Below are 26,518 nucleotides of genomic sequence, written 5' to 3' on the forward strand. Positions count from 1 at the left end.
CTACAATGGGGAGCCTTATCAAATGCCTTACTAAAATCCATGTACATTATATCCACTGCTTTACCTTCATCCACATGCTTGGTCACCTCCTCAAAGAAGTCAATAAGACTCGTAAGGCAAGACCTACCCCTCACAAATCCGTGCTGACTATCCCTAATCAAGCAGTGTCTTTCCAGATGCTCAGAAATCCTATCCCTCAGTACCCTTTCCATTACTTTGCCTACCACCGAAGTAAGACTAACTGGCCTGTAATTCCCAGGGTTATCCCTATTCCCTTTTTTGAACAGGGGCATGACATTCGCCACTCTCCAATCCTCTGGTACCACCTCTGTTGACAGCGAGGATGAAAAGATCATTGCCAACGGCTCTGCAATTTCATTTCTTGCTTCCCATAGAATCCTTGGATATATCCCGTCAGGCCCGGGGGACTTGTCTATCCTCATGTTTTTCAAAACGCGCAACACATCTACCTTCCTGACAAGTATCTCCTCGAGCTTATCAGTCTGTTTCACACTGTCCTCTCCAACAATATGGCCCCTCTTGTTTGTAAATACTGAAGAAAAATACTTGTTCAAGACCTCTCCTATCTCTTCAGACTCAATACACAATCTCCCGCTACTGTCCTTGATCGGACCTACCCTCGTTCTAGTCATTCTCATAATTAATGTGTCTTAATCTCAAAACTCATAAGTGGAACCCTACTACACTACTGTAATGCTCATTTCCACTGTCAGTATTACATGTAGCCTCTGACTAAGACTGTCAATACCAAATGTGACTGACTTGTCCTCATCAAGAATAGGTTGAAACTGCCCAAATTAATTTAATGTAGATTCTTTAGCGATAATAGAAAAATAAGACCATCAAATTGGGTTGTATGCAAACCCAAACCAAACAATAAACCACATCACCTGAAACCTACATTCATATTGACAGGAATAAAGGTGTGAGTCATCTTCTAAAATTCCTGCAGAATTAATTAAGTGATTTTGAACAGAGAGAGAATCTAAAATATGATTTTTAAAGTGATATGTGCCCAAACGTAGGCTCCAACGAATCTCCGCATGGGCATCTGAAATTTGCAGCAAATTTCCTCAAATAAACCCACAATTTGACCGTTCTATAAATCTTTTGTGCAGGTATCAGCAAAGTAAAAAGAAAGCTTACAATTACACTGTGGGGTATTAATAAATACTCAACATATTTGCATGAAATGCTTCCTCTGATAAGTGTTAGCTGGTTTATGGTAAACAGGGGGTTGATGCATCTGTTAAAACATGGATGAAAGGATTTCATACAACTAGTTAAATGTTAGCCATTATTCCCTCGCAGGATAATTTCACAGCCTTAAAACACACGGAACCTCAAACGTTAATCTCTGTACTGTCCTATTCTATAGATGACCTTAAACTAATGTGAATAAATAAAATAGATAACATCCATAAAATAAAGAGCTCAATACAAGAACAGGGGTATATCATTCAACCCCTCTGGGCGGAATTTTACGGTCCCTCCCGCCGGTGGGATCTTTCCGATCCCACTGAAGTCAATAGAGTTCTGAATGGTCTGCTGCACTGGGATGTAAAATTCCACCTATGTGTGTCAACGCTGTTACCTGGTGATGGAAGAGGTCTCGATCCAGTGCTTGGGGATCGTCGTGATGGAGAAAAATTGGATATCTGAATCCTACTTCCCATCTGCAATCGCGGAGGTATTGGTCCAGGTGTGAGAGAGGGTGGATGGTGGTCCAATATTTCTGACGTACTTGTATTTTGACTCTCTGCCGTGTCAATTTCTGTCAAAGAAAAGCCAAATTGCTCAGAGCATTTCTCAACAGGAGATGGCCCATAAAATGATACCACAAAGGGTGAGGCCATTCTACCTCTTTGAAAGAGCTATCCAGTGAGTTCAGTTCCCTTCAGTGTGTTGAGAGGAGAGGCACTTGAGGAAAGCATTGAGGTTTGAAGATACTTCATTACAACTTAAACTTAGCTGGTGTGCAGTCGATTGCAAAGATGCAGTTCTTCCTTGATTAGATGTATATAAGATCCTGGATGGTCTTGACAATATGGCCATGGAAAGGATGTATCCTCTTGTGGGCGAGTCTAGAACTAGGGGGCACTGTTTTAAAATTAGGAGTGGCCCTTTTGGGACAGAGAGAATTATTTTCCTCTCAAAGAGGGTTGTGTAACTTTGGAACTGATGAAAGTCTTATCTCCCACAATTACTGAGGTGTGCTTCAACAAGAATAAACCAACTCTACATTTTCCTTTAGTTACTCAAAATAAATTCAATGGATAGAAAGATAAAGACAAGAAAACGAACATTCTGAAACCACTGCATTCCAGGGGTGGTAAAGAATCAGGCAAGCAGCAAACATACACATTAGGAGCAGGAGTAAGCCATTTGGCCCCTCAAACCTGCTCCGCCATTTGATAAGATTTTGGCTGATACGATTATGGCCTCAAGTCTGCTTTCCTATCTACTTCAGAACAAACAAATTTGTTCTTTCCAAAGATTTGTCTAGACTCTAAAGGGATGGTAAATACCATTCCCTTGTTTTCCATAATTCAATGCTGCTCTTGCCCATGCAATTTTTAAAAAAAACATAATTAAGGCGTTCACTTAAGATATTTAAGTTTCTCTCCAAATACCCCTCTCTAAAACAAACCGGTTGATGCCTTAATTAAACCAGCAGACAGAAGAACCCGACATGAATACTATACGATAATATTACACAGCATAATTCCCAGACTTGGATCTCCTTGTGCTGACTGTCACCTTTGGTGAGTCAGACTTGCAATATGCTCAGTAACTGCTGTATCTAGCAACCAACCTGCATTAAAATTAGTTGAATACAATTGCTATTTCATTATTTCCCTTCCTCCCTCTCTCAGGATTGTTCTGGTAGATAAAGAATCACAAATACAAAATACTTACGTCGATTGGAAAGTAAATAGTGATCTCATTCTTTAGTAAATTAGTTTGGAACATTGCTGCAAGTGATGTATTAAATTGTGAAATGAACTTGCTGAGCTTTTACTAAAGTTAGCAAAAAAGAACATGGATTCCCTTCCTTCCTTCTCCCGATGTATTACTTAAAAGCAGACACAAACAAATTGAAGCTTTTCATTTCAATCGACAATGCTAACTTTAAGCTATCAATAGGATTTTTAAAAATAAATTTAGAGTACCCAATTAATTTTTTCCAATTAAGGGGCAATTTAGCGTGGCCAATCCCCTAGCCTGCACATCTTTGGGTTGTGGGGGTGAACCCTATGAAAACACGGGGAGAATGTGCAAACTCCATACGGACAGTGACCCAGAGCGGGATTGAACCTGGGAATCGGCGCTGTGAGGCAGCAGGGCTAACCCTTACAATAGTATTTTTAAGGTTGACGCCATTTCACATTCTGTGGGATTAACACAATTACAACTTCATCAGATATAATAGCCAGAGCTAATGCAAAAAGTGAGTTATGACACTAGTTCCACTGGAAGGTGCCCTTAAAAAATTTTTTTTTAGAGTACCCAATCATTTGTTTTCCAATTAAGGGCAATTTAGCATGGCCAATCCATCTACCCTGCACATCGTGGAGTTGTGGGGTTGAAACCCTCGCAGACACGGGGAGAATGTGCAAATTCCACACAGACAGTGACCCGGGGCCGGGAGTGAACCCAGGTTCTCAGCGCCGTAGGCAACAGTGATAACCACTATGCCACGTGCCGCCCGGAAGGAGTTTTTTTAAATGAAGTTAGTAGCCTACAAACAGCAAGCAAGCGGAAACCATCGTCAAATCGTACTGCATAATGGTGTTGGATCAGCAAGTTTTTAAATGCTGGATGTGACTTGGTTTAAAAGCTGCCACTTACAACAATTAATCATTTAGTCGTCAGATTAAGTGCTCTGCTTCAGGAGAAGGATTTAACTAGCAATTTACTTATTTTCTTATGTAAGCTCAGGAATGCTTTCGGGACAACATCCTGTACTGGTCTGCGTACCTGTTGGACTGCTCGGACTATGTGCTATGGTTTTGTTTACACTATGTTCTAAAGTGCTGTTTTCTTCTGTTTCCACGGGAGGCGGTCGATGTTCCAGGATCTTGCATGTGTACACACATCGCTTCCTAGCGTCTGTTGTGCTCCAGTACACCCTTGAGCACCTGTCAATTTACATAACATGTAGACACAAATTAACAGAAATACCCGTGAAACAATGTAGTCTCAGCCCAGCTCAATGTTAGCCAATCACCAAAATAGAAGCTAATCATTTTAGTTTCTTACTGCCAGTAACTGAATGTATTATTTAATTGAGGTGAAGAGTCAAAAGCCAATCCTGCAGGGCATCATACAGGTTGAAAAGAGTTGGAGGTTAAACAAATCATAAAGTAGTGGTTAACTGCACAAAGTTTGGTTTCTACATGTCTTACTTCAAAATTACTTAATTCTAATTAATATAATGCCAATCCACAAAAAGCTTGACAAATTCAATCCAGCAAATTAGCACATCAGCCTCCTCCTAATAATCAGAAAAGTGATGATGTGGAGATGCCAGCGTTGGACTGGGGTGAGCACAGTAAGAAGTCTTACAACATCAGGTTAAAGTCCAACATGTTCGTTTCAAACACTAGCTTTCGGAGCACTGCTCCTTCACCTGAGGAAGGAGCAGTGCTCCGAAAGCTAGTGTTTGAAACGAACATGTTGGACTTTAACCTGGTGTTGTAAGACTTAGAACATAGAACATAGAACAGTACAGCACAGAACAGGCCCTTCGGCCCTCAATGTTGTGCCGAGCCATGATCACCCTACTCAAACCCACGTATCCACCCTATACCCGTAACCCAACAACCCCCCCCATTAACCTTACTTTTTTAGGACACTACGGGCAATTTAGCATGGTCAATCCACCTAACCCGCACATCTTTGGACTGTGGGAGGAAACCGGAGCACCCGGAGGAAACCCACGCACACAGGGGGAGGACGTGCAGACTCCACACAGACAGTGACCCAGCCGGGAATCGAACCTGGGACCCTGGAGCTGTGAAGTATTTATGCTAACCACCATGCTACCCTGCTGCCCCTTCTTACAGATAAGTGATGGAAGGTGTTTTTGACAGAGCTATCAAGCGGCACTTAAACAGCATAACCTGCTCGCTGATGCTCAGTGTGGGTTCCACCTACCCATTAAGCTCCTGAGCTCACTGAAGCTTTGGTGGAAACAAAAAAGCTGAATTCCAGAGGTGGGGTGAGAGTGATTGCCCTTGGTGGAGTTACAGGGATAGGTCAGGGGAGTGGGTCCTCTTTCAGAGGCTTCGTGCAGGGTAGGTGGGCCGAATGGCCTCCTTCTGCATTGTAGTGATTCCTCAGATACTGAAGCAGTCTGAGCTCATATGCAGCAAAACACCTGGACAAAATTCAGGCTTGGGCTGATAAGTGGCAAGTAACATTTGCACCACACAAGAGATAATCTAACCATCTACCCATGACATTACCATCACTGAATCCCCCACTGTCAATATCCTGGGGGTTGTTTGGTATGGTTGGTATACCAGTTCCTAAATTCAGGATCCATTCATTATTATAATTAAATCCTGGGGGTTACCATTGACCAGAATCTGAACTAGACCAGCCATAATACTATGGCTACAAGAGGCTGGGAATTTTGCAGTAGGTAATTCATCTCCTGACTCCACAAAGCTTGTCCATCATCTACAAGGCACAAGTCAGGATTGTGATGGAATATTTTCCACTTGCCTGGATGAGTGCAGCTCCTCAAGGAGCTTGGCACCATCGAGAACAAAGCAGCCCACTTGACCCGCACACCAACCATCAACTTAACCATTCACTCTCTCCACCACCAACACACACACCGGTGGCAGTGTCTACTGTATAGATGATGCACTGCAGCACTCACCAAGGCTCTTTTGATAGCAGCTTCCAAATCCTTCTACTAACCATCTAGAAGGGCAAGGTCAGCAGACATATAGGAATACCACCACTTGCAAGTACCCCTCCAAGGCACACACCATCCTGACTTGGAACTACATAGCTGTCGCTGGGTCAAAATCCTTGAACTCCTTTCCTAACAGCATTATGGGTGTACCTACATCACATGGGCTGCATCAGTTCATGAAGGCAGCTCACCACAACCTTCTCAAGGGCAATTAGGGATGGGCAACAAATGCTGGCCTAGCCAGCAATGCCCACATCCCATTGAAGAATAAAAAGAGACATACCAAAACTAGACTATTTCATCTGAATTGCTGCAGTCAGTCAGATTTTATAGAGTTGGCTGAATGTTCCGCAGAAAGAATTGAAACTAAGAAAAACCAGCAGTTGAGGGTGATTCTGCAACACAGCCCAGCAGTTCAGACCCTCATTGGAACGGCGATTGAGAGATTTGGGGATACAATGTGGTAACGCTGACTCTGACACACTCTTTCTGCATGTATTGTTTTCCTACCCAGAGAATAAAATCACCAACTTGATAACATTATACCCGTACCTGATAAATGTCCTAATTTTATGAATAAATATAATACAAAAAATGCTATGCTTCATTAATTAAAATTTTAAAAAATTAATCTCAATTCAATTTTTTTCATTTTAGGATGTTAGATTAGATAAAAAGAAAAATCTGAAAAAGCAACAGGAAATGGTGTAACATATCCCCAAAAAACATCAATCTGCCTTAATTTTCAAATGCTGTGAACATCTAGTTTTTAATTATAATAATGAATGGATCCTGAATTTAGGAACTGGAATACCAACAATACCAAACAACACAACTTCCAGTCTGCTCAGACATACACAACCTATTTCGTAGCAACAGAATGGAAACTTACTGATAGCCGATAGGAAACAACTTGGCTTCACAATCCGAGAGATCATTGAGTATCCCCAAACAGTCTATTGTCATAGATCCTAGATTAAAGGATGAAAAATAACAATATTAAAAAAGAAAATGCCTTTATGAAGAAACATCTTAGCTGAAAAGTCATTACACGCAGCGAAGCTAACAATCCCAAATTATTAGTTATTATTTTAAAAATACATTTCAGACATTACTGACTCCGATGTAAAAATGTATAAGAGCTCCAAATTACGGATCTGTACCTACCTGAAATTCCCAAGTAGTAACTACACAGAATGTATAGCATAGAATAAGACCATTCAGCTCAACATGTACAAGCGCCTACCTCCTCCAGCCTTACCCCCCGAACATGTTCAAGGGTCAAAGCCCACATGCAGGGTGCCACAGGTTGAGAATGTTCCAACATGTTCATGCTCCCTATGAGCCTCCTTGCACTGCCTCATTATGTGAATTCCTACAGTACATTTTAGGCTCTATCTTGCAAATCAAGGTAGGATATAGAAACACACCATCATTGTTAGAACGCACCAGTCAACTCACACTGCCTCACACCGGTAAACTCGCACAGTGGGATGTAGAGATTCACCAATGCTGTGTGAACTTTATTCTCAATCTCTAATTTTCAAATGCAATGGGAGTGAAATGTTGTTCATTTACAAATGCTATTCAATGAAGACTCTAAGACCTTGTAGGGAGCTCCCTTTTCAACCAGTGCACCCTTGGAGAATAGATAACATATTATACTGGACCATCGAGTCTCCTCATACAAACATTTCCATCCACGAAAAACCTACATGTTGACCACATTTTTGATTATCTGTCTTAATATGTGACACAGTGTAATTTTTTTTTTAATCACCCCTGCGAAGCATCGTGGGGTGTTTTTTGCTCTGCTAAAGGTGCTTTACAAATGAAAGTTGCTTTTATACGAACCAATCATCATGTGGATACTCTCTGGCTCAAGGCCATTCAGAAACTTCCTTCTTAAAGTGATGTCTTCAAAGTCGACGAAAACCCTTCGTAAAACCTCAAACCCATCCTCAGCAACAGTCTATAAAAGAACATTGCATGGTGCATCAGGACTGATTAAGTACATGAAAACCACTCAATATTTGCTTCTTCATTTAATTAAGAGGATTTGGACAATTTGTGCTACAAAAATAAAAAATAAATAATCTTTACTGTCACAAGTAGGCTTACATTAAGACGGCAATAAAGTTACAGTGAAAAGCCCCTAGTGGCCACATTCCGGCGCCTGTTCGGGTACACAGAGGGATAATTCAGAATTCTCAGCTGGTACAGGAATTGAACCCGCGCTGCTGGCCTTTTTTCTGCATCACAAACCGGCTGTCTAGCCCACTGAGCTAAACCAGCATTTCCCAAGATCGATTTTGTTGCTAGAAAACTAATCACTTAACAGGGTGGCTTCCTGCTATATCTGAAGAATAACAATATTTCATAGACACTCTGCTCAGTTTCATTGGCAGCTGAATTCTGCTCTAATTTGTGACACCGATTTTCTGAATCTGCAGCTCCTTGTCGCAATACCTGGGAAATAGCTCCAATCTCTTGAACCTACCTCTCCTTTGACTAGATCTTTGTGTCGCTGGCAGTACACTTTCTTGTCATCCAGGAACACACAATTCTTCGCCCGAGCGCACATGAAGTGATAGTTGCTCTGACAGGAAGTAAGACAGCAGCCAACAGTAGCCCCAGCCTTCTGACAACATTCACAGCGCTAGAATAAAATACAGGATTAATAATCATTACCTATAAAACAGAAAACTTAGATTACATTATTATTTATTTTTATAAATTCAGCTCCCCCTATCAAGTAATTTGTTATGATAAAGTACACCTGAGTTTCTTTTGAAGGTGAATTCAAATCCCACCCATGTAACAATGTTTTACCTACTTTTAACTGCTTCCTCGCGTAAGAATTTAGAATTTAGAACAGTACAGCACAGAACAGGCCCTTCAGCCCTCGATGTTGTGCCGAGCAATGATCACCCTACTTAAACCCACGTAACCCGTATACCCGTAACCCAACAATCCCCCCATTAACCTTGCACTACGGGCAATTTAGCATGGCCAATCCACCTAACCCGCACATCTTTGGACTGTGGGAGGAAACCGGAGCACCCGGAGGAAACCCACGCACACACAGGGAGGACGTGCAGACTCCACACAGACAGTGACCCAGCCGGGAATCGAACCTGGGACCCTGGAGCTGTGAAGCATTGATGCTAACCACCATGCTACCATGAGGCCCTAGTAAGAGAACCAGTAAGAGGCTGGTTTTTATGTGCCCCAGCGAATGCGTGTTCCACAGGCGACATGTAAAATGGGGTGGGCACCCAGTCCTCAGCTCACCCCCATAATATGGGGGGGGGGGGGGGGGGGGGGAGGCAGGCAGGCGTTGAAATCAGCAGCCCACCCACCATCTGTAAGTCAACAATCCAGGGTCAGTTAGGATCATCATCAAATTTGGCGTAGGCAGCGGGACAGAAGCGGGAAGCCCGATTTTTAACCTATAATGGTTAACGGCAAGGAAGCAGGGTGTGGGGTGTGGGGGTGTCACTCTGCAGGGGCTGCCCTTTGCCGATCACGAGGTGGCCCTCTTAGCCTAAACTCCCCCTTTCTTTCTTTCCTTTCACTCCCTTAACAACCCCTCCCTAACCTCCCCTAACTTTCACGGGCCAAGACGCCAGACTTCCCTGATCCGAGAATCCTACACTTTGGACTCTACTCACCTGCAGTCCCGGCAGCCACCACTGACACATTTCTGGTGCTGCTGGGATGAATGAGTTGCCAACTAATCCAATTGGATGGCAGCTTCAGAGGGCGGTTCTTCCACCCTAATAAAGTACAGAGGTCCTACTCAGCCCTTGTTAATGAGTCCCAAAGTGCTTTATTGATGGGGGGGGGTGAGTTGATGTGGAGCGTGTCGGCTCCACACCAACATTGTTTCTTTTTTTGGGGGGTGGGCTTTTCACAACCAGGGGTCACAGTCTGAGGATTCACGGTAAACCATTTCGGACAGAGATAAGGAGACATTTCTTCAAACAAAGAGTGGTGAGCCTGTGGAATTCATTACCACAGGAAGTAGTTGATGCTAAAACTTTGAATATATTCAAGAGGCGGCTGGATATAGCGCTTGGGGAGAATGGGATCAAAGGCTATGGGGAGAAAGCAGGATTCGGCTATTGAGTTGGATGATCAGCCATGATCGTGATGGATGGCGGAGCAGGCACAAAGGGCCAAAAGGCCCCCTCCTGCTCCTATCTTCTATGTATCTATGTAATAACAAACCAACCTTTTTAAAACAAATTACATGCATAATATAAGGGGTGAAAATATGAAAAATATTAGGGACCGAGGAGCAGGAGGAGGTCATTCAGCCTGTCGAGCCTGGTCCACCATTCAATCAAATCAAGGCTGATCCTCTTGATGTCATTAGTCTCCAGAAATCTATCGATTTCTGACCTGAACATGCCCAATGATTGAGTTTCCACAGACATCTGGGGTGGAGAATCCCAAAGACTCACCACCCTCTAAGTGAAGAAACTCCTTCCCATCTCAGTCTTAAATGACCTACCCCTTCTCCTGAGATTCTGTCCCCTGGTTTTAGACTCACCAGCCAGGGAAAACATTTAATCCCTGCTGTCCCATGCCATCGAAGAACTTTATATGTTTTAATGAGGTCATTGAATCTCTCACCAATCAAATGAACTCCACTCGCAAATCACTGCCACTTATTCATCAGGTCAGGCATAGTGATTATTTATACATTCTGTATTTAATCCCAGGAACAGAGCAACCCAGAAGAAACATGAACACCTCCTTTTTTTATTACACTCTTGGTCAGTTTAGGACTGGAAACTCCATGAAAACTTACCAATTGCTTGCCTCTGATTACAGCCATGTGCACGTTCTTCAACGAACCATCATCATCCTCAAAGACTTCCGCTGACCACAAAGCACAATTTATGTGTGTCCACTCATTCTGACCAATGTATAGAAGTCGTCCAGCATCCTAAAAGATCCAACAGTTCTATTAATACCCGGTTTTAAGACAGATTCCATAACACCGTTGAGAAGTCTCCACTAAATATCCCCCTATGGTTAGTAGCTACGGGGTGTACTGAAGAATTCCGTTTTGTTACCTCAAATGAAGATTTCGCAAACTTATCCTCCCAGCTCAGTTTAATTCAAGAAGGAAAGTGAATACTTTTTATTTTACTTTTCTTTTTGTTAGTTTTCAGGATGTGGGCAAGTCTGGTGGGGCCACATTTATTGGCTATACCTAGCTAACCTAAGGAGGTGGTAATATACTTTTGTCTTAAGTTTCCATGGTCCTTGCGATGATGTTAAATAAGATGCTGATCCAGTGGCAATGCAGGAACAGGGACATACATTAAAGTCAGGATGGAGAGGAATCTAGGTGTCATTCTTTGTAGTGGAGGTCACAAAGAAGAGAGTGTAGTCAATGGGGATCGCTACAGTGCTTCTTTTAGTTTGTACAGTATACCAGTAATAGAGGGCACAGATCTTAAGTCCAATTTTAGGAATATCTATTAAGTAAACTGCCCGGTATTAAAACTTCTAGTGGTATTGTGGCTTCATCCATCCAGGTAAGCAGTAAATGTTCCATTACATTCCTGACTTGAGCCTTGCAGATGGTGGAGAGGCTCTGAGGGTTCAGGTGGTGAGGCACATGCTACAAAATATCTAGTTTCTACTCTTGTTGCCTCCATTTGGACATATCAGGCAAAATAGTTTCTGTTGAAAACTAGCCCAAAGTTGTCGTTGGTGGCAGACCTAACGATAGTACAGGTCATTGCCTAGAACTTACATGGCACAAATATGGCTGGATGCTTTTCAGGTCCAGCTAAAATATGCAATAATTGAATGGAGCAACACACAGCTGTTTTAGAACTGTGCACAGCTACAATCATACATACCAATTAACCAGTTTTAATTTACACTCTTAACTAAACAGTTGTTTTAATGAAGTTTCTTGATTTTAAGCTAAATGATTACAGAATCAACTTAGTGTCCATCCAAACAATACCCGCAAAACATCGGAACTAGCATTTATATGTTTGACTAACTTCTCAAAAGGAAAGGCAGGCAATCCCACGTCAAATAAACTAATCACAGTTACATGTGTTTAAGCCTTGTTTGGAAGAATATTGCTGCTTTTCCACATGCACAAAAATAAACAGCAAAACAGTTACAATCGAGTGTGTTTCAACTACTGGCTTGGAGATAAACGGCAAACAGATACTCACATTTCTGCTGTCATCGCCATATTTCAGGCAAAGCACACACTGCCTGTTGTCTTCCACATCAGGAGGAGGGTCGATATCAGGACTGTCCTCTCGGCTTCTGTCAGAGCCTTATAAAGACGACAACTTGACATTATTCCATTATTTGCATTAGTAGCATTGTTCATGAGTAATAATTACTGTTCCTGACTAACATTTCCAAGAGTTTCACATGAGGTACTGAGCAGTTCTAATTGAACAGAGCAAAACATTGGGATAAAGGGATTGCCTTATAAGGAAAGGTTGAACAGGTTGGGCCTGTATCCTTTGGAGTTTAGAAGAATGTGATGTGACCTTCTTGAAACAAATAGGATCCTGAGGGGACTTGACAGTTTCTGAAAATATGTTTCTGATTGTGGGAGACTAGAATTATGGGACATTGTTTAAAACTACGGGGTCTTCCATTTAAGAGTTGAGGAGAAATTTCTTCTCTCAGAGTTATTAGTCTGTGAAATTTCTCTTCCCCGGAGATTAGTGAAGGTAGGAGCATTTCATATTTATAAGGCTGTTAGATTCTTGATCGACAAGGGAGCCAAAAGGTATAGAGGGTAGTGGGGTGGGACAATACCCATTCCGGCTGAAAGCTGCAGGGGCCCTACAAAAGTAGGCATTCAGTACAGTTTGCACTGCTGTGGGCTCTTGTAACAAGCTCGGATTAAGTTGGTGATCTCACTCAGAAAGACTGCATGAATGGTTAGTTTGGGAAATGATAAATCACTAATTAGGTTCCAGCTAGAGTATTGTGTTCAATGTTAGGTAGCACACTTCAGGAAGGATGCCAAGGCCAGTTCAGTCGTGACTTAGCAGGAGCACAATAGGATGAGCGACTTCAAAAGAACCAGAAGGCACTTGAGATGTTTGTTTAATCTGAATGGGTGGTAGAAGCCGTTTCAATAGTAACTTTCAAACATAATAATATGTCTGTAGGGTTATAAGGAAGAACCGGTTGAGTGGGATTAACTGTATAGCTTTTTCAAAGAGCCAGGCATGATGGCCTCCTTCGGTGCTACAAGATGCTGCCACGCTGCCTTTTAGGTTACTGAAACAATTGTCTCACTAGCCACGTACAGTATACTGTGTCATCAACTCCGATACTAATAAGCACAAGATTTCACAAGCAAGAATGATCAAAGCCACAAGCAAAATGCAATTTCTGGCAGGTGTTTGAGGAATAGAGAGAAAAGAAAAATAGATTCCCATCATTTTCTGCGGCTTATGTGTGAAGCAAAGCAATTTTGTACATTTCTATCAGAGGAAAGAAATGAGCTGGAAGATAGTTATTTTGGAATGCAGTTTAATATTTCTCTGTGATTTGATCAGGATTTATAGGTGGGAAGTTCTAATTAGAGGTGTTATTTGTCTCCAAGCTGTGCTGTTTAGAAGATTTACAGCTGCAGTAAAATTGCACATGTTATTCAGACAGCTCCATGACGTCAATGTACTCAATACCCATATATACTGCCCAAACCAACCATGGAGACAAAAGAGAAAGAAGATTCTTTCCAGCCTCAGAACAGTACTGGTTCCAGTACCTACACCAGCTATACGTCTGACAATATACTACTGCCTACGGTTATTTCAGTATATTTTCCTGAGGGTGCTGAATACACAGTACAAACGTGTAGAAACAATCACAGGTGACTTTGTCATGTAAGTTGGGTCAGTCACTATCTCACCAATATTAACAGTTAGGTTACACTAGCGTTAACCAGGTATACAACCAGATGCAGCCGCTTTAGAAATGGTTTTATAATCAGAAACAAACTTTTGAGACTTGGCCATAGCCTGCTTACATTCAATTCTGCACGTCGTTTGTTTTACTGACCATGTTGGTTGCTATTTCAACATTGCTTAAGAAGTGATTGTGAAGACATTAGGACCAATTTTGCAAATACATGCACCCAAAATTAGGCCTCACTTACTGGAAGGGCGTAATAGGAAAATTCAGGCACAATTCTCACAAATTTATGTCCATTGAAATCAATAGGCAAAAAAACTATGAGATTGTCGCAGGATTTCTGATGTATTCTCAAAGATGAGGCTCCAGCCGGAACTTTGCGTTTGATAAATTAGTCCTATTGTGCAATGTAAAGATCTCCATTTACAGTTTTGCCAAAACTTTGTTGGGCTGAAATGTTAATTTTGCTTCTCTCTCCACAGATGCTGCCAGATCTGCTGAGTATTTTCAGCATTTCCTGCTTATCTCCAGTTACAGTAACAGAGCCATCTGAAAAATGCAATACCATACTATACCACTAGATGACTAACATGTACTACAAATAGTCCATAGCATTTTATTTATGCAGTATGAGCAATATTTAATGCAGGGTCAGCGAGAGCCCCACGTCAGGGCAGTATTAAGTGCTATTGGCACATGACTAGACACTAGTGAACATCTCCAAGATCAAGGGCCCTGGGGACAGAAGCCCTGCTGGCCAATCAGAGGCTGGCAGCTGTACTAACTGGCAGTTCCGCTGAGGAAGTGCAGCGGCTGCTGGTAAGACACCCAGTCGGGGTTCAGTATCATCGCTGGATCGCAGACACCAGGTGACTGATGACGAGAAGGGAGGTGACAGGAGAGTGGGGTCAACAGCAAGGTGGCTCTCAGCTCTTCCCACCCCAGGAGATTGATCCCTCAAACAGGTAATAAGTACCTTTGAATAAGGAACTTCCCAGGAGCCCGCAAATACCGCCGATGTTTGTCATGCTTCTTGCATGGCGAGTCCACCACTGGGTTAGTACCAATGGTAGCAGGGTGGGGCCCTTAAGTGCATATTGACATCCAACTTACAGGCCTCAATTGGCACCGTGGTGGGGAGGCCCTCCAGAATCCTTTCCTCCATTGACTTAATTAGGGAGGAGGCAATATTCTGCCACATGATTAAATACCTCCACCACTACCAAACACATCATGGGGGGGGGGGGGGGGGGGGGGGGGGGGGGGGGGGGTGTTAAATTCCGCCCTTTTTGCCTTATAAAAAAAAGTAGGATTGCAGCTCATGAACCCAAAATCATAGCCCTTTCGTTGGGTATCTAGCAAAATATAATATCGGAACATAGGAGCAGGAGTAGGCCATTTGGCCCTTCGAGCCTGTTCCACCGTCCAATATCTGATCTGGTTGTGGTCTCAGCTCCACTTTCCTGTCTGTTCCCCCTTAACTCTTGAGGTTGTTACCCAAACTCAGTCTTGAATAAATCCAATGACCCAGCTTCCACTACTTACTGGGGAAGATAATTCCACACACTAAGTACTCTTTTAAACTATGTCCCCTAGTTTTAGTCCCCTCCATAAGATGAAACATCCTCTGCATATCCACTCTGTTAAGTCCCCTCAGGATCTTACGTTTCAATAAGATCACCTCTCTCTCTTCTAAACTCCAATGGAAATAGGCCCAACTAGTTCAACCTTCCTTCATAAGACAATCTCTACATCCCAATAATGAATTGAGTGAATCTTCTCTGAACTACTTCAAAAGCTATATAATTTTTTTTATAAAGAGACCAAAACTGTACATGGTATTCTAGATGTAGGGCGTGATCTAACCAAATAGAATCATCGCTTATAGTGCCAGGAAAGACCCCACTATCTAACGGCACTTTGTTGCTATTTCGGGCCATGGGTGACATTGCCAAGATACCAAGTGGCACCACCAAGGTGCCCGGGTGGCAGTGCCAAGGTGCCTGTGTGGCACCCAGTCCCAGGGTGTCACCCTGCCCAGTGGCCAACTACTTGGGGTCTCCGAGTGCCTGGGACTCCCCATTGCTGTTCCGCCTGGTCCCCATTTGTGGGAACCACTGCTAAACGGTGCCTGGCTGGGGTCTCCTCGTCGAGGTCGGTAGATGGCAGGTGGCCGATCGATCAGGTGGTAGTACAGCTAAGTGGGTTTCTAAACTCACTTATCCGTGCGAGATTGGGTCCAGCCCATTGTGGGAATCCCAGAAAGGCCTCTTCTGGGATCTATCGGCCATGTCCTGCCCCAGTGGGAAGCCAGTAACTCACATCCATAATCTCACCAAGACCCAGTACAGCTGCAGTGAAACTTCCCGACTTTTATATTCCATTCGCCTTGCAATGAATGGCCATATTCTATATTTGTCTTCCTAGTCATTTGCTGTACTTGAAAACTAACTGTGATTCATGTGCCAGGACACTCAGATCCCGTGTACAACTAATCTTTCTCTATGTCAATAGTATACTGCTTTTTTATTCTTTCTGCCAAAGTGGACAAGTTCACATTTATCCATGTTTTACTCCATTAGCCAAATTCTGCCCATTTACTACCTGTTGATATCTCATTACTTCCTCTTGACAACTTACTTTCCAACCTATCTTGGTGTAATCAGTAAATTTAGCTGCCATACATTTGCTCCCCTCATTCAAGTCACTGATATAGATTGTAAATAATTGAGGATCCAGCACCGATCTCTGTGACACTCTGGCACTTACAGCTTTCCAATCTGAAAAAGACCCATTTATCCCAACTCTCTGCTTCCTGTTAACCAACCAATCCTTTATGCATACTAATGGTCGCAATTTAACGCCCAAAACAAAGTCCCATTTTGGGCGGGTACAGCAGGGTGTTTCTCTGCTCCTGCAGCATCGAGACCCCGCTATCAAACGAGATGGTTTTTGGCCTCACTAGGGCTGCACTTACCTCACTTCCTGCACCAACGAGCCATGTTAACTCTGCTTGATCAAATCGCGATTATCTGAGTATCTTGCTGTAGCCTCCTTGATAATGGATTCTATTACTATCGCTATGACAGATGTTAGGCTAACTGGTCTATAGTATGCTGATTTATGCTTTTCTCCTTTCTTAAAGAAAGGTTTTACATTAACTATTTTCCATTCTGTTGGAACCTTTCCAGAATCTGAGGAATATATATTGCTATATGGGCTGCAACTTCTATGAACTCAAGTTAACTTTTTTAAAACATACAGTGAACATCTTAGCAACCATCAATTCAAATACAACCCCAAAGAATGCAACACTAAGTAATCCTTAATAACTTCCCAAACGTCACCCAGAAGACAAAACACCTTTTAACAGAAGCACATTAGGTTTACATTCACTACTGAGAACATTTATAATTCTGAATTCACCAAATGATCAAGAGATAGTCTTTTCATGGCAGAGAGATCAACAGTACACCTGCTCTGTCTGGCTTCAGCTCCAACACTGAAAACAAAACTAAAACACACCCTGCAGCAAACAGCCTAAAACAAAAGTAAAAAGCTGACAGACAGCCCAGCTCCACCCACACTCTGATATCACTGATAAACATCCATTTCTTAAAGGTACTTTCACATGACACAAGTCGTTAAGCAAGAAACACCAATGAGCAAATCACCCTGGTACACTCTCTCCGATACCTACAAGCAGCTCATCAGAATAGGCATTGAGCACATGGATGTTAACACTATCCAACAGCAAGATGGGAACAGCCTGTAACATACTTGTTGCACATTCAGACTCAGCTAGATTGCTACAGCCTGATTCTGTTCTGCATTCCTGTAGCTGGCATTGTTCATCTCAAAAAGCTACAGCTGTGGGAAATCGTAAGAGCAATACACTAAAACTAGAAAAATGTTTCATTTACCCTTAAAAAGGTGAGCTAAAAATAAATTTTAAATATATACTGATAAATGAAATGCAGCCCTCTGTCTGTGAAAATATACTTTGCAAATTTGCTATCCGCTATCCTTGAGCATAGCTGGGAGTGGATCCTGAATGTTCAGGGCAGGTGGAGGATGGAAAACAGTGGGTTCAGTGGGCCTCAAATAGATTTTCTGATTCATTTTAATGACCAAATAACCTATGAGTCTTCCTGGTCCCTGCATCCAAATCCTAAAAGGCACTCTCAATGAAAGCGCATTTGTGTAATATTCTAAAATGTTTCTACAGAAAATTTGTGAATATAAGGCTTCATTTGAATCTTTCCTAATGTTTTTGTCGAAGCCAATTGTAAAACGTGCAGAAATTTAAATCTATATTTTGCATATATATCAGGGTGTTTAAGACCAAGCTTAGTTTAATTTGAAAATGGGATATTAGCACATTAGCAATACTAAGAAATGCTTTATATCTACTCAGATGATACCACCTTCCACATCAAAGCACCAAACATTTTCCTCAACCAAGACTTCCAATTCATTATAGTGAACAAGGTTCTCAAGTTTCATCCATTGCTCCCACTCATTCTCCTCCCTCTAAGAATCCTTGCCTTTCACTCAACCAACCTAATTCAACATACGAGACTCATGCCTCTCTGGCATCATCAAATAAATCCTCCTCCCCTCCCCTCACAGCATTCCAAAGGAATTGTCCCTTCCATGACTGTTCTTTGACACCCTTCCCCCTCCCCCAAACTCCATAATTTACAGACATCTCTAATCCAGCAATACTTCAAATATAATCTCACCCTCATTTTCAAACCTTTCTATGACCTCGCTCCACCCTATCTCTATAATCTCCTCCAGCCCTATAACCTTCTACGGTGGACAGAATCCATCTCAAGTACCCTGCTGTGAACCTAATAACAATGTTTATAAACATCAAACTATGATTTCACAGTTTTCTGCTGAGATAAAGAGGAAATTAAAGCATTTAACGCCTCGGTGTTTAAAAACATTGTGGTTAAAGCAGGCTACTTGAGATGCATTCAAGTGTGAAGGGAAATGAAACTAAACACTCCAGATACTTGGCTGCCTGGAAGCAGTCAATTACAGCCTACTAAGGGTCAGGTGAGTGAAAGGCAGTGATTATTGCACTGTTTCTGCCTGAACTGCTCTTTAACCTCTAGACAGGGTTGACTGATTTGGGGGGGGGGGGTTTCTCTGTTATGGTGGAATCTCCATTATAGGGAGGGGAGGGGAGGGTCTCTGTTATGGAGGGGATTCTCTGATATTGAGAGGGTTCTTTGCTATGGGGTGGGGTTCTCTGATATGTGGATTCTGTTATGGGGGGGTGCGGTCTGATGGGAGTCTCTGATGGAGGTCTTTTTAAAAATAATTTTAAGAGTGCCCAATTCATTTTTTCCAATTAAGGGGCAATTTAGTGTGGCCAATCCACCTACCCTGCACATCTTTGGGTTGTGGGGGTGAAACCTATGCAAACACGGGGGAAACTCCACACAGACAGTGACCCAGAGCCGTGATCGAACCTGGAACCTCGATGACGTGAGGCAGCAGTGCTAACCACTGTGCCACCATGCTGCCATGATGGAGCTCCTTGATGGAGATTTGGTGGGTGTCTCTGATGGGGGACTTGGTGGGGTCTCTGAAGGAGGGGGCGTCTGGTGGGGCCTCTGATGGGAAGCCTGGTTGGGTTCTTTGATGGGGGAGGGGGTTTGTTGGCGGTCTCTACTGGGGATCTTGGAGGGGGGGCAGGATTACATTGTTGGGGAGGAAGGGGGTCTTCCGATGGACTATGGGGGAACCTACCTTAAATAACTATCCCCTTGGCCCACCGTGAGGTCCACCATGTCAGGGCCATGCTGGTAAATATTCACACGAATCCATGCCCAGCCCAGAGGGCCGGAGCATCATGCAGGCATGAAGAATCCGGTGTCCAGCCCATTAATTGGATATAAATGGGTCATTTCCATTCTCCCACTGGTGCGGGGAGCGCCCCTCAATGCCGCCGCATACGGGGGAAGCAGAGCATCATTAATCTCTTTTTACCCTCCCGATATGGGATTCTCTACTGCATTGGGAACTCCGCTACAGGCAGCGGAGAATCCCCCCCCCCCCCATACTTGTCTTTTCACCTGCATTTTGACGCCCTCTGTCCTTTTATTAACTTTAGCAATAATTAGGCTACATCCCATTTTCTGTCTGGGAGCTCGCGTTGGCGGTTTAGGCTGAGTGCGTTGGCATTTCTGGAGATGGTGGTGGGTGTGGATCAGGTTGCTGCTCGGTGCGGAGAACCTCCACCAGAAAACTGATCTGCTTTTTAATTCCACTCGACCAGTGGCACTACTCTGCTCCACTTTGCCTGGTTTTTCATGATTCCCATTTGACTTGCCTATCCCTCATGTAATATCCCGCTTTAGCTGCTCACACACTCCTTTTCCTTTTATTTCTTTCATCTGTTATGCCTTCTTCATTTTATGAAAATATTACTTCTGCTGTTTAATTATCCCTCATTCTCCACCTAAGTACTTTCTCGTTCATTCTTTTACTTTGCCCGCACGTGTGATTAGTTGTGTTTTAGGTCTTTTTTTCCCTTCTGTTCCTTTTTAAAATGGTATCCTTCCAAGTTCCAAGCAAAGGTCTCTAGCCAAAACAATGACTTTTCTACACTCCACAAATATTGCCTGACCCATTGAATGTTTCCAAAATTTCAGCTTTATTAAATAGATTTCCAGTATCTGTTGTATCTTGCATTCTGACCTGGAAATTCCTGATGCCGACACAAGGTGCCTGAGGCATTCCACTGTCCAGAGCCAGGATCCTTGAACAACACCTACCACACCACCCCACTCCTCCAAGTACTAATGGGATTAGGCCATTCAGACCTTTGAGCTGGTTTCGTCACTTAGTAATGTGGTGATTGATTTATACCGTTTGTACATTTACCCACCTTTGTTCACTGTTCCTCGATTTCCTTTTCACACAAAGACGTAAAAATAAAACAGCACAGTTATTTTGTTTAATATTTCGCTCATACCTGCTGCTATTGCAAGGGGAGGTGGAGGCAGAGGCACTGGCGAATCAGGATCTCCAGGTCCTTTTGGTTGCGGCGCGGGTATAATCTTCTTGGTAAGTGCTGGTTGTTCGGTGCGATTGCTCTCCTCCCGCTCTTGCCACTGAGCGTAGTTGTGATCTGAAGATGGCGGCAACACAGCATTGGGCAGCATTCCACTACTGAAACACAATAGGAAACGGAGAGTAAGGAAATCAAGAAAACATGCTCCGCTGAAGAATTTAACATGAAGTCACCTGGCTGGGACACTAAGGTAAGTGGGGAAGGTAAGTCAGTTGGGAAGATAAATCATATCCAGGTTGAAAAAAAACCCCAAAATCTTAGGGGAGAGACGTTGGGTAGAATCAACGGTGTTACAACATTTGGACTTATGCCATTTTCACATTTTCCTTCATTGCACCCTATCCATGAGTTCAATCTGTGATATAGTTCCACTGACAACCTTCAGTACATCACTTTAGTGGCCAGGTATACAGGATAGAAACCCAGGTTTCCTCAGCTTTGACAAAGGGTCGTCTGGATTCTAAATACTCGCTCTTTTCTCTCCTTACAGATACCGCCAGACCTGCTGAGATTTTCCAGCATTTTATCCTTTGGTTTCAGATTCCAGCATCAGCAGTAATTTACTTTTATTCCTCACAGATTGATACAGCTCATGCTTATATATGCCACATGTAGTATCTGGGTCATTTATCCGAGTCAGGGAGCACATCATTCAAGTAAAAGCATTTTGTGGGCTTTGTCTACATAATATGGTTTGATTTGCAGCTCTCCTAATCATTTTTGTAAAGTCTAGGAATCTTCAGAGAAATAGAAAAGGACATAGGTCAAAGACTGTGGCCAGTTGAAAGACGCAACATTATTTGTAATAGAGTTCAGTGCATGGAGCAGAGGTGGCTGTGCATTATTTGAAACTATCTTGAGGGAAGGAATCTTTCAGAAATTGAGAGCAAAGTCCAGCAAGATCACAGGAGAACATGATATAACTTGTAAGCTGAAGTACAACAACCAGGGTTTTCTGTTCCATCACTAGGCATGCTGACAATTTTGTAGGTACCAGACAGGTAAAGATTATATGGAGCAAGAGCACAGCTAAATTACGGCTGGAGGTAGTGAAGGAGATACTACCCTGTGAAAATAATTAATAGGTAAAACAGAAGATGCACAAGAAATTAGACCAACGCATAAGATGTTTTGCTAGTTACTGTTCATTACTGACACAATGAAAGTTTATCTGAAATGCATTGCTACAATATGGGGATACCCTTTGGCAAATGGTCTACTGTTGTAATCTGCTCTAACTCTCATCCATACTTGCAATGGTGATAACGAGTAGCTCCAAATCAATCAACTTCATTCTTAAAACATGAAGATTTTCTATAAAAATCATTTCCTAACACAAAACAGAAAGTTAAGAAAACGCTAGAAACTCAAATATTCAGAGAAACGGCAAAATAAAGTTTCATTCCCCTAATATTGAGCAACGGTAATTAGTTCAGGTTTTCCACACAATGGCGAAATAGTGTTTGAAGATTTATCACCGTATTCTATACCTGCCAGCATCTTAGATGAGATTCAAATCAGCATTCCTGAACCCCACTCAAACCTGCATTCCTGCCTGTGTCTAATTGACTTGCCAATCTCTATTTCTGTGCCTTATTGGAATTCAGAAATGCATTCCTGACAGAATGAAATTCCATTCTCTGTTTCAGTCCTGAACCTGATGGAAGATTCAGGTCAGTTCTCAAAATGCCCAATTATGATAACAATTTCCAATCCTGCCCCATATTAAGATTCAGACGTGTATTCCAGCCCCAGACAGATTTCAAATAAGAATAGAAAATACTGGGAAAACTCAGCTTGTCTGGCAGATTCCGTGAAAAGAGATAAAACAGAGTTAATATTTTGAGTCTGTGTGACTCATCTTCAGAGTGGACAGATTTAAATTGCCTTCTAGTCCCTGTCCACAATTAAGATCCAGATATGTCATCCCAAACCCTGATGTCCATAAAATATACAGCACAGAAACAGACAAGTCAGCCCAACTAATCAATACTGGTGTTTATACATCACATGGTCTCCTCCCACTCCATATACATCACCTTAACCTTTCAGCATATCTTTGTATCCATTTTGATCTAAGTTGTTGTCCATTTAAGTTTCTGATAAGTTTACAAATCCATGTCCCCAAGTTGGATTTAGATATTGGGCGGGATTCTCTGACCCCCCCCCCCCCCCCCCCCCCCCCCCCCGCATGGTTGGAGAATCCCCGTCATGCCGCGCAAATCGCGCCACGCTGCTCCAACGCCATTCTCCGCAGAGCGGAGAATCACTGCGCATTGGCGCTGGCGTGGTCGGCGGCCGCTCTAAACGCGCGCCCCCCCCCCCCCCCCCCCCCCCCGATTCTCCAGCCTGGATAGGCAGAGCGGCTGGAGCAAAAAACCCGAGTCCCGCTGGCGCCATTCTAACATGCTCTGAGCCGGCGGGACCTCGGCATTGAAGGGTCCTGGGCAGCATGTGAGGGGGAGGGGGTCCGACCCCGGGGGAGCCTCTGGCCCGCGATCGGAGCCCACCAATCGGCAGGCTGGTCTCTCGGGCTGGGTGGACCTCCGTTCTTCCGCACCGGCTCCTGTAGTATCTGGGTCATTTATCTGAGTCAGGGAGCACATCATTCAAGTAAAAGCATTTTGTGGGCTTTGTCTGCATAATATGGTTTGATTTGCAGCTCTCCTAATCATTTTTGTAAACTCTAGGAATCTTCAGAGAAATAGAAAAGGAGATAGGTCAAAGACTGTGGCCAGTTGAAAGACCCAACATTATTTGCAATAGAGTTCAGTGCATGGAGCATTGGCGTCAGGGCCGGCGCAGAGCAGAAAGCCACTGCGCATGTGCGAGTTGGCGCTGGTGCTACTGCGCATGTGCAAACCCCACGTCGCCCAGTTGACACCGAGGTCAGCAGCTGGAGCGGTGTGGACCGCTCCAGCACCGTGCTGGCCCCCTGTGGCCCGGAGATTCGGGCATTGGAAGGCCTGTTGACGCCGGAGTAAAACACTCCTGTTTTTACGCCGGCGTCAACACTTAGCCGCCCGATGGGAGAATCCTGCCCCCTGATTCTTACCCCTGAATGATGTTCAAGTCTGTATTCTTACCCCAACTGAGAATCCAATCTCCTTTCACAGGTCCAGTTGAAATTCCTTTATCTGGATCTCATGCTTTGTCTTACAGATACTGAAAACTCCGAAATTTTGGTTTATGTTTGTAGTTTCAAATCGCTTTATAAAACAAATTCAATGGGCTGGATTTTCCGTCGGCGGGATGCTCCATTTTGCCGGCAGCACGGTGCGCTGCCCCACAATGGTAAACCCGAATGACTGGCCGGCGTAACGGAGCATCCCGCCGGCAGGGTGAAACAGAAATGTGGTGCAGCAGGGCGGAGAATCTAGCCCAACATGTTTACAATACTCACTTTGGGGTAACCTTGTTGGGCTCCCAGAACTTGGACTCCTTCACACGAAACCATGGGAAGAATCGCTCCATTTGCTACGGAAGAAATAAACACAATTACTGTGAGATGGAAGGCTGTCCAGGAACTGAACTAAAGGCAAAATATCAGATTTATGTGAGGCTATGTTATCCTCTTGCGTGTTGCCCCATCTCATTTTTCTCCCTTCTGTGATTCTGCTAGTGCAGCATATCATGCAGTCAAACAGAGCGTGTAAATTGCTTGCTACCGGGAACCAAGTAAAAACACCAGGTCATAAATGATACATTTCAATTTTCAAAGTTAAAATTTTGAAGGATGACTGGATCTAAATGATTTTAAAAGAAAGTGCTGAAATATTCTAGGCAAGAAAATTAAGTCTGAGATGGAACATTTGATTGCTCAGCAACAGAGAAAAACAATTTAGTTACTGTGATTAGCCTTCGACAGTTGTAGCTGGTTGCCAGGAGACAGGATTTTCTCAGCCTGATTGTATCTTACAATTGTAATGCCGCAGCATTAACCTAGTCTTGAGATAAAACAAGAGACACTGCAAACTGCAGATAAACTACTCTATTTTTTCACTTACCCGTATAAAGAATGCCTTGACCATGCTATTGGCTTTTTTGTTTTCAGGCTGCCCTCCATCACAATTCATTGCTGTTTGGATGATCTTCACAATGTCATCGCTGAACTCCAGCTGAACATACGACAGTAGGTAATCAGACATCAAAGCATTTGCCAACAGATAGCATACTTTAATTATATACAGAGGAGTGACTCATGCTGCAGAGATTTCATGATGCTGAATTTACAGATAGCCTAAGATTTCTCCTTGTGGGTTACAGCTTAGTCAAAGCATATTTCTAGCAAATCGGGGTGGGTAAAATAGCAACCTTACCACTGAGTGGTATCTCTCCTGCTCCATCTTTCTCTTTACACCTTCCAGATCAAGAGGTTGCTCATCCTGCTGGTTCACTTCTATCAGCACTGGAGGATCAGGACCTTCTGGCGAGCTGCGAGCTGAGACAGCTTCCTCGGTCTCTGGATCTAAATCAGGAGGTTTGGCTGCCTAGTAAGAGAGAAAGCAGGATTCAGTTACATCACTTCTCACACCTTCCACTAGCCTCCTCAACTTTAGGCTCATGAAAACTTCAAATCTAGCTAACTAATTCAGGCAATGAAAGCAGTCATCCACATTGACAACTATGCACTCCTCAGCATTATCCAAATTCATAATACAAATCAAATGCTAGTGAATGCTAATAAAGGCAGATGCATGGAGTCAAGTCACCTATCAGCCCCCAAGTCACTGAATGCAGAACAGAATCGAGGAGCTAAATTCCCTACAACTCTGTTGCTCTCATATTCCAACTCAGCTTGTTGCTCTCTAATTACTCTTACAGGGACTGCATTTTAGTGTGCATTTTCTTTCTTTTTTTAATAAACATTTTATTGAAGTATTTGTGGTATTACAACAACAACAAAATAAACAATGTACATGAATCTATAAACATAGTGCAAAAGACGTCTCTCTCCCTCACAGGTCCCACCTTTATTAACCATCTACTCTAAACTAAACTAACCCCCTTAGTGGGCATTTTCTGCAAATCTTTATACCATCACAGCTACCCTTTTACTTTTTTTAAGAAATAGAAAACAAGTGAAATCAACTAGCCTCATGTCTCAAATTATGCAAAGTTTCAATTCCCATGAGGTGGGCAACATGGTTAATGTTTGAGGCAATCAGTGATGCAGTGTTTTGGTGTATCTGACTCCACATTCAAAATTACATACTGTAATCTCCTGATCTCCAACAGTAATATCTAAAACAAACCCACTGGAGTCAAGATAATTTCTTCGGGGGGCAAAGAATCAAACATTAAATGGTAAAAAGAGCAAACTTGCTTTACATGTCCTCAGAGCATGTCAGTGGCATTCACTTTTGTGATTTGTATCATTGCTGCAATGTAGATAAATACAAAAGCAAAATTGCTCAAAACCAATATCTCACAAACAGCAATGAGATAAATCGCCAGTTAGTCAATGTAGGGATACTGGCCTTGACAGTGGAAATCTCCGTCCGCTCTTATTCAAATTGTGCCACGGAATATGTTACATCCAT

General features: G+C 43.0%; 1 protein-coding gene across 1 annotated transcript in view; it reads right to left on the reverse strand.

The window, feature by feature from the left end:
- Window positions 1-26,518, reverse strand: part of kmt2a (lysine (K)-specific methyltransferase 2A) — a 182,427-nt gene that overhangs the window by 39,757 nt on the left and 116,152 nt on the right. The window contains 11 exon segments of the mRNA XM_038778603.1: window positions 1,616-1,795; window positions 4,003-4,163; window positions 6,846-6,924; window positions 7,808-7,925; window positions 8,454-8,612; window positions 10,773-10,910; window positions 12,169-12,275; window positions 20,877-21,073; window positions 24,379-24,452; window positions 24,983-25,093; window positions 25,295-25,465. Coding sequence (XP_038634531.1) covers window positions 1,616-1,795; window positions 4,003-4,163; window positions 6,846-6,924; window positions 7,808-7,925; window positions 8,454-8,612; window positions 10,773-10,910; window positions 12,169-12,275; window positions 20,877-21,073; window positions 24,379-24,452; window positions 24,983-25,093; window positions 25,295-25,465 — 1,495 coding nt within the window.

The sequence above is a fragment of the Scyliorhinus canicula genome, chromosome 19, assembly GCF_902713615.1.
Source record: "Scyliorhinus canicula chromosome 19, sScyCan1.1, whole genome shotgun sequence".
In the NCBI taxonomy this organism is placed as follows: Eukaryota; Metazoa; Chordata; class Chondrichthyes; order Carcharhiniformes; family Scyliorhinidae; genus Scyliorhinus; species Scyliorhinus canicula.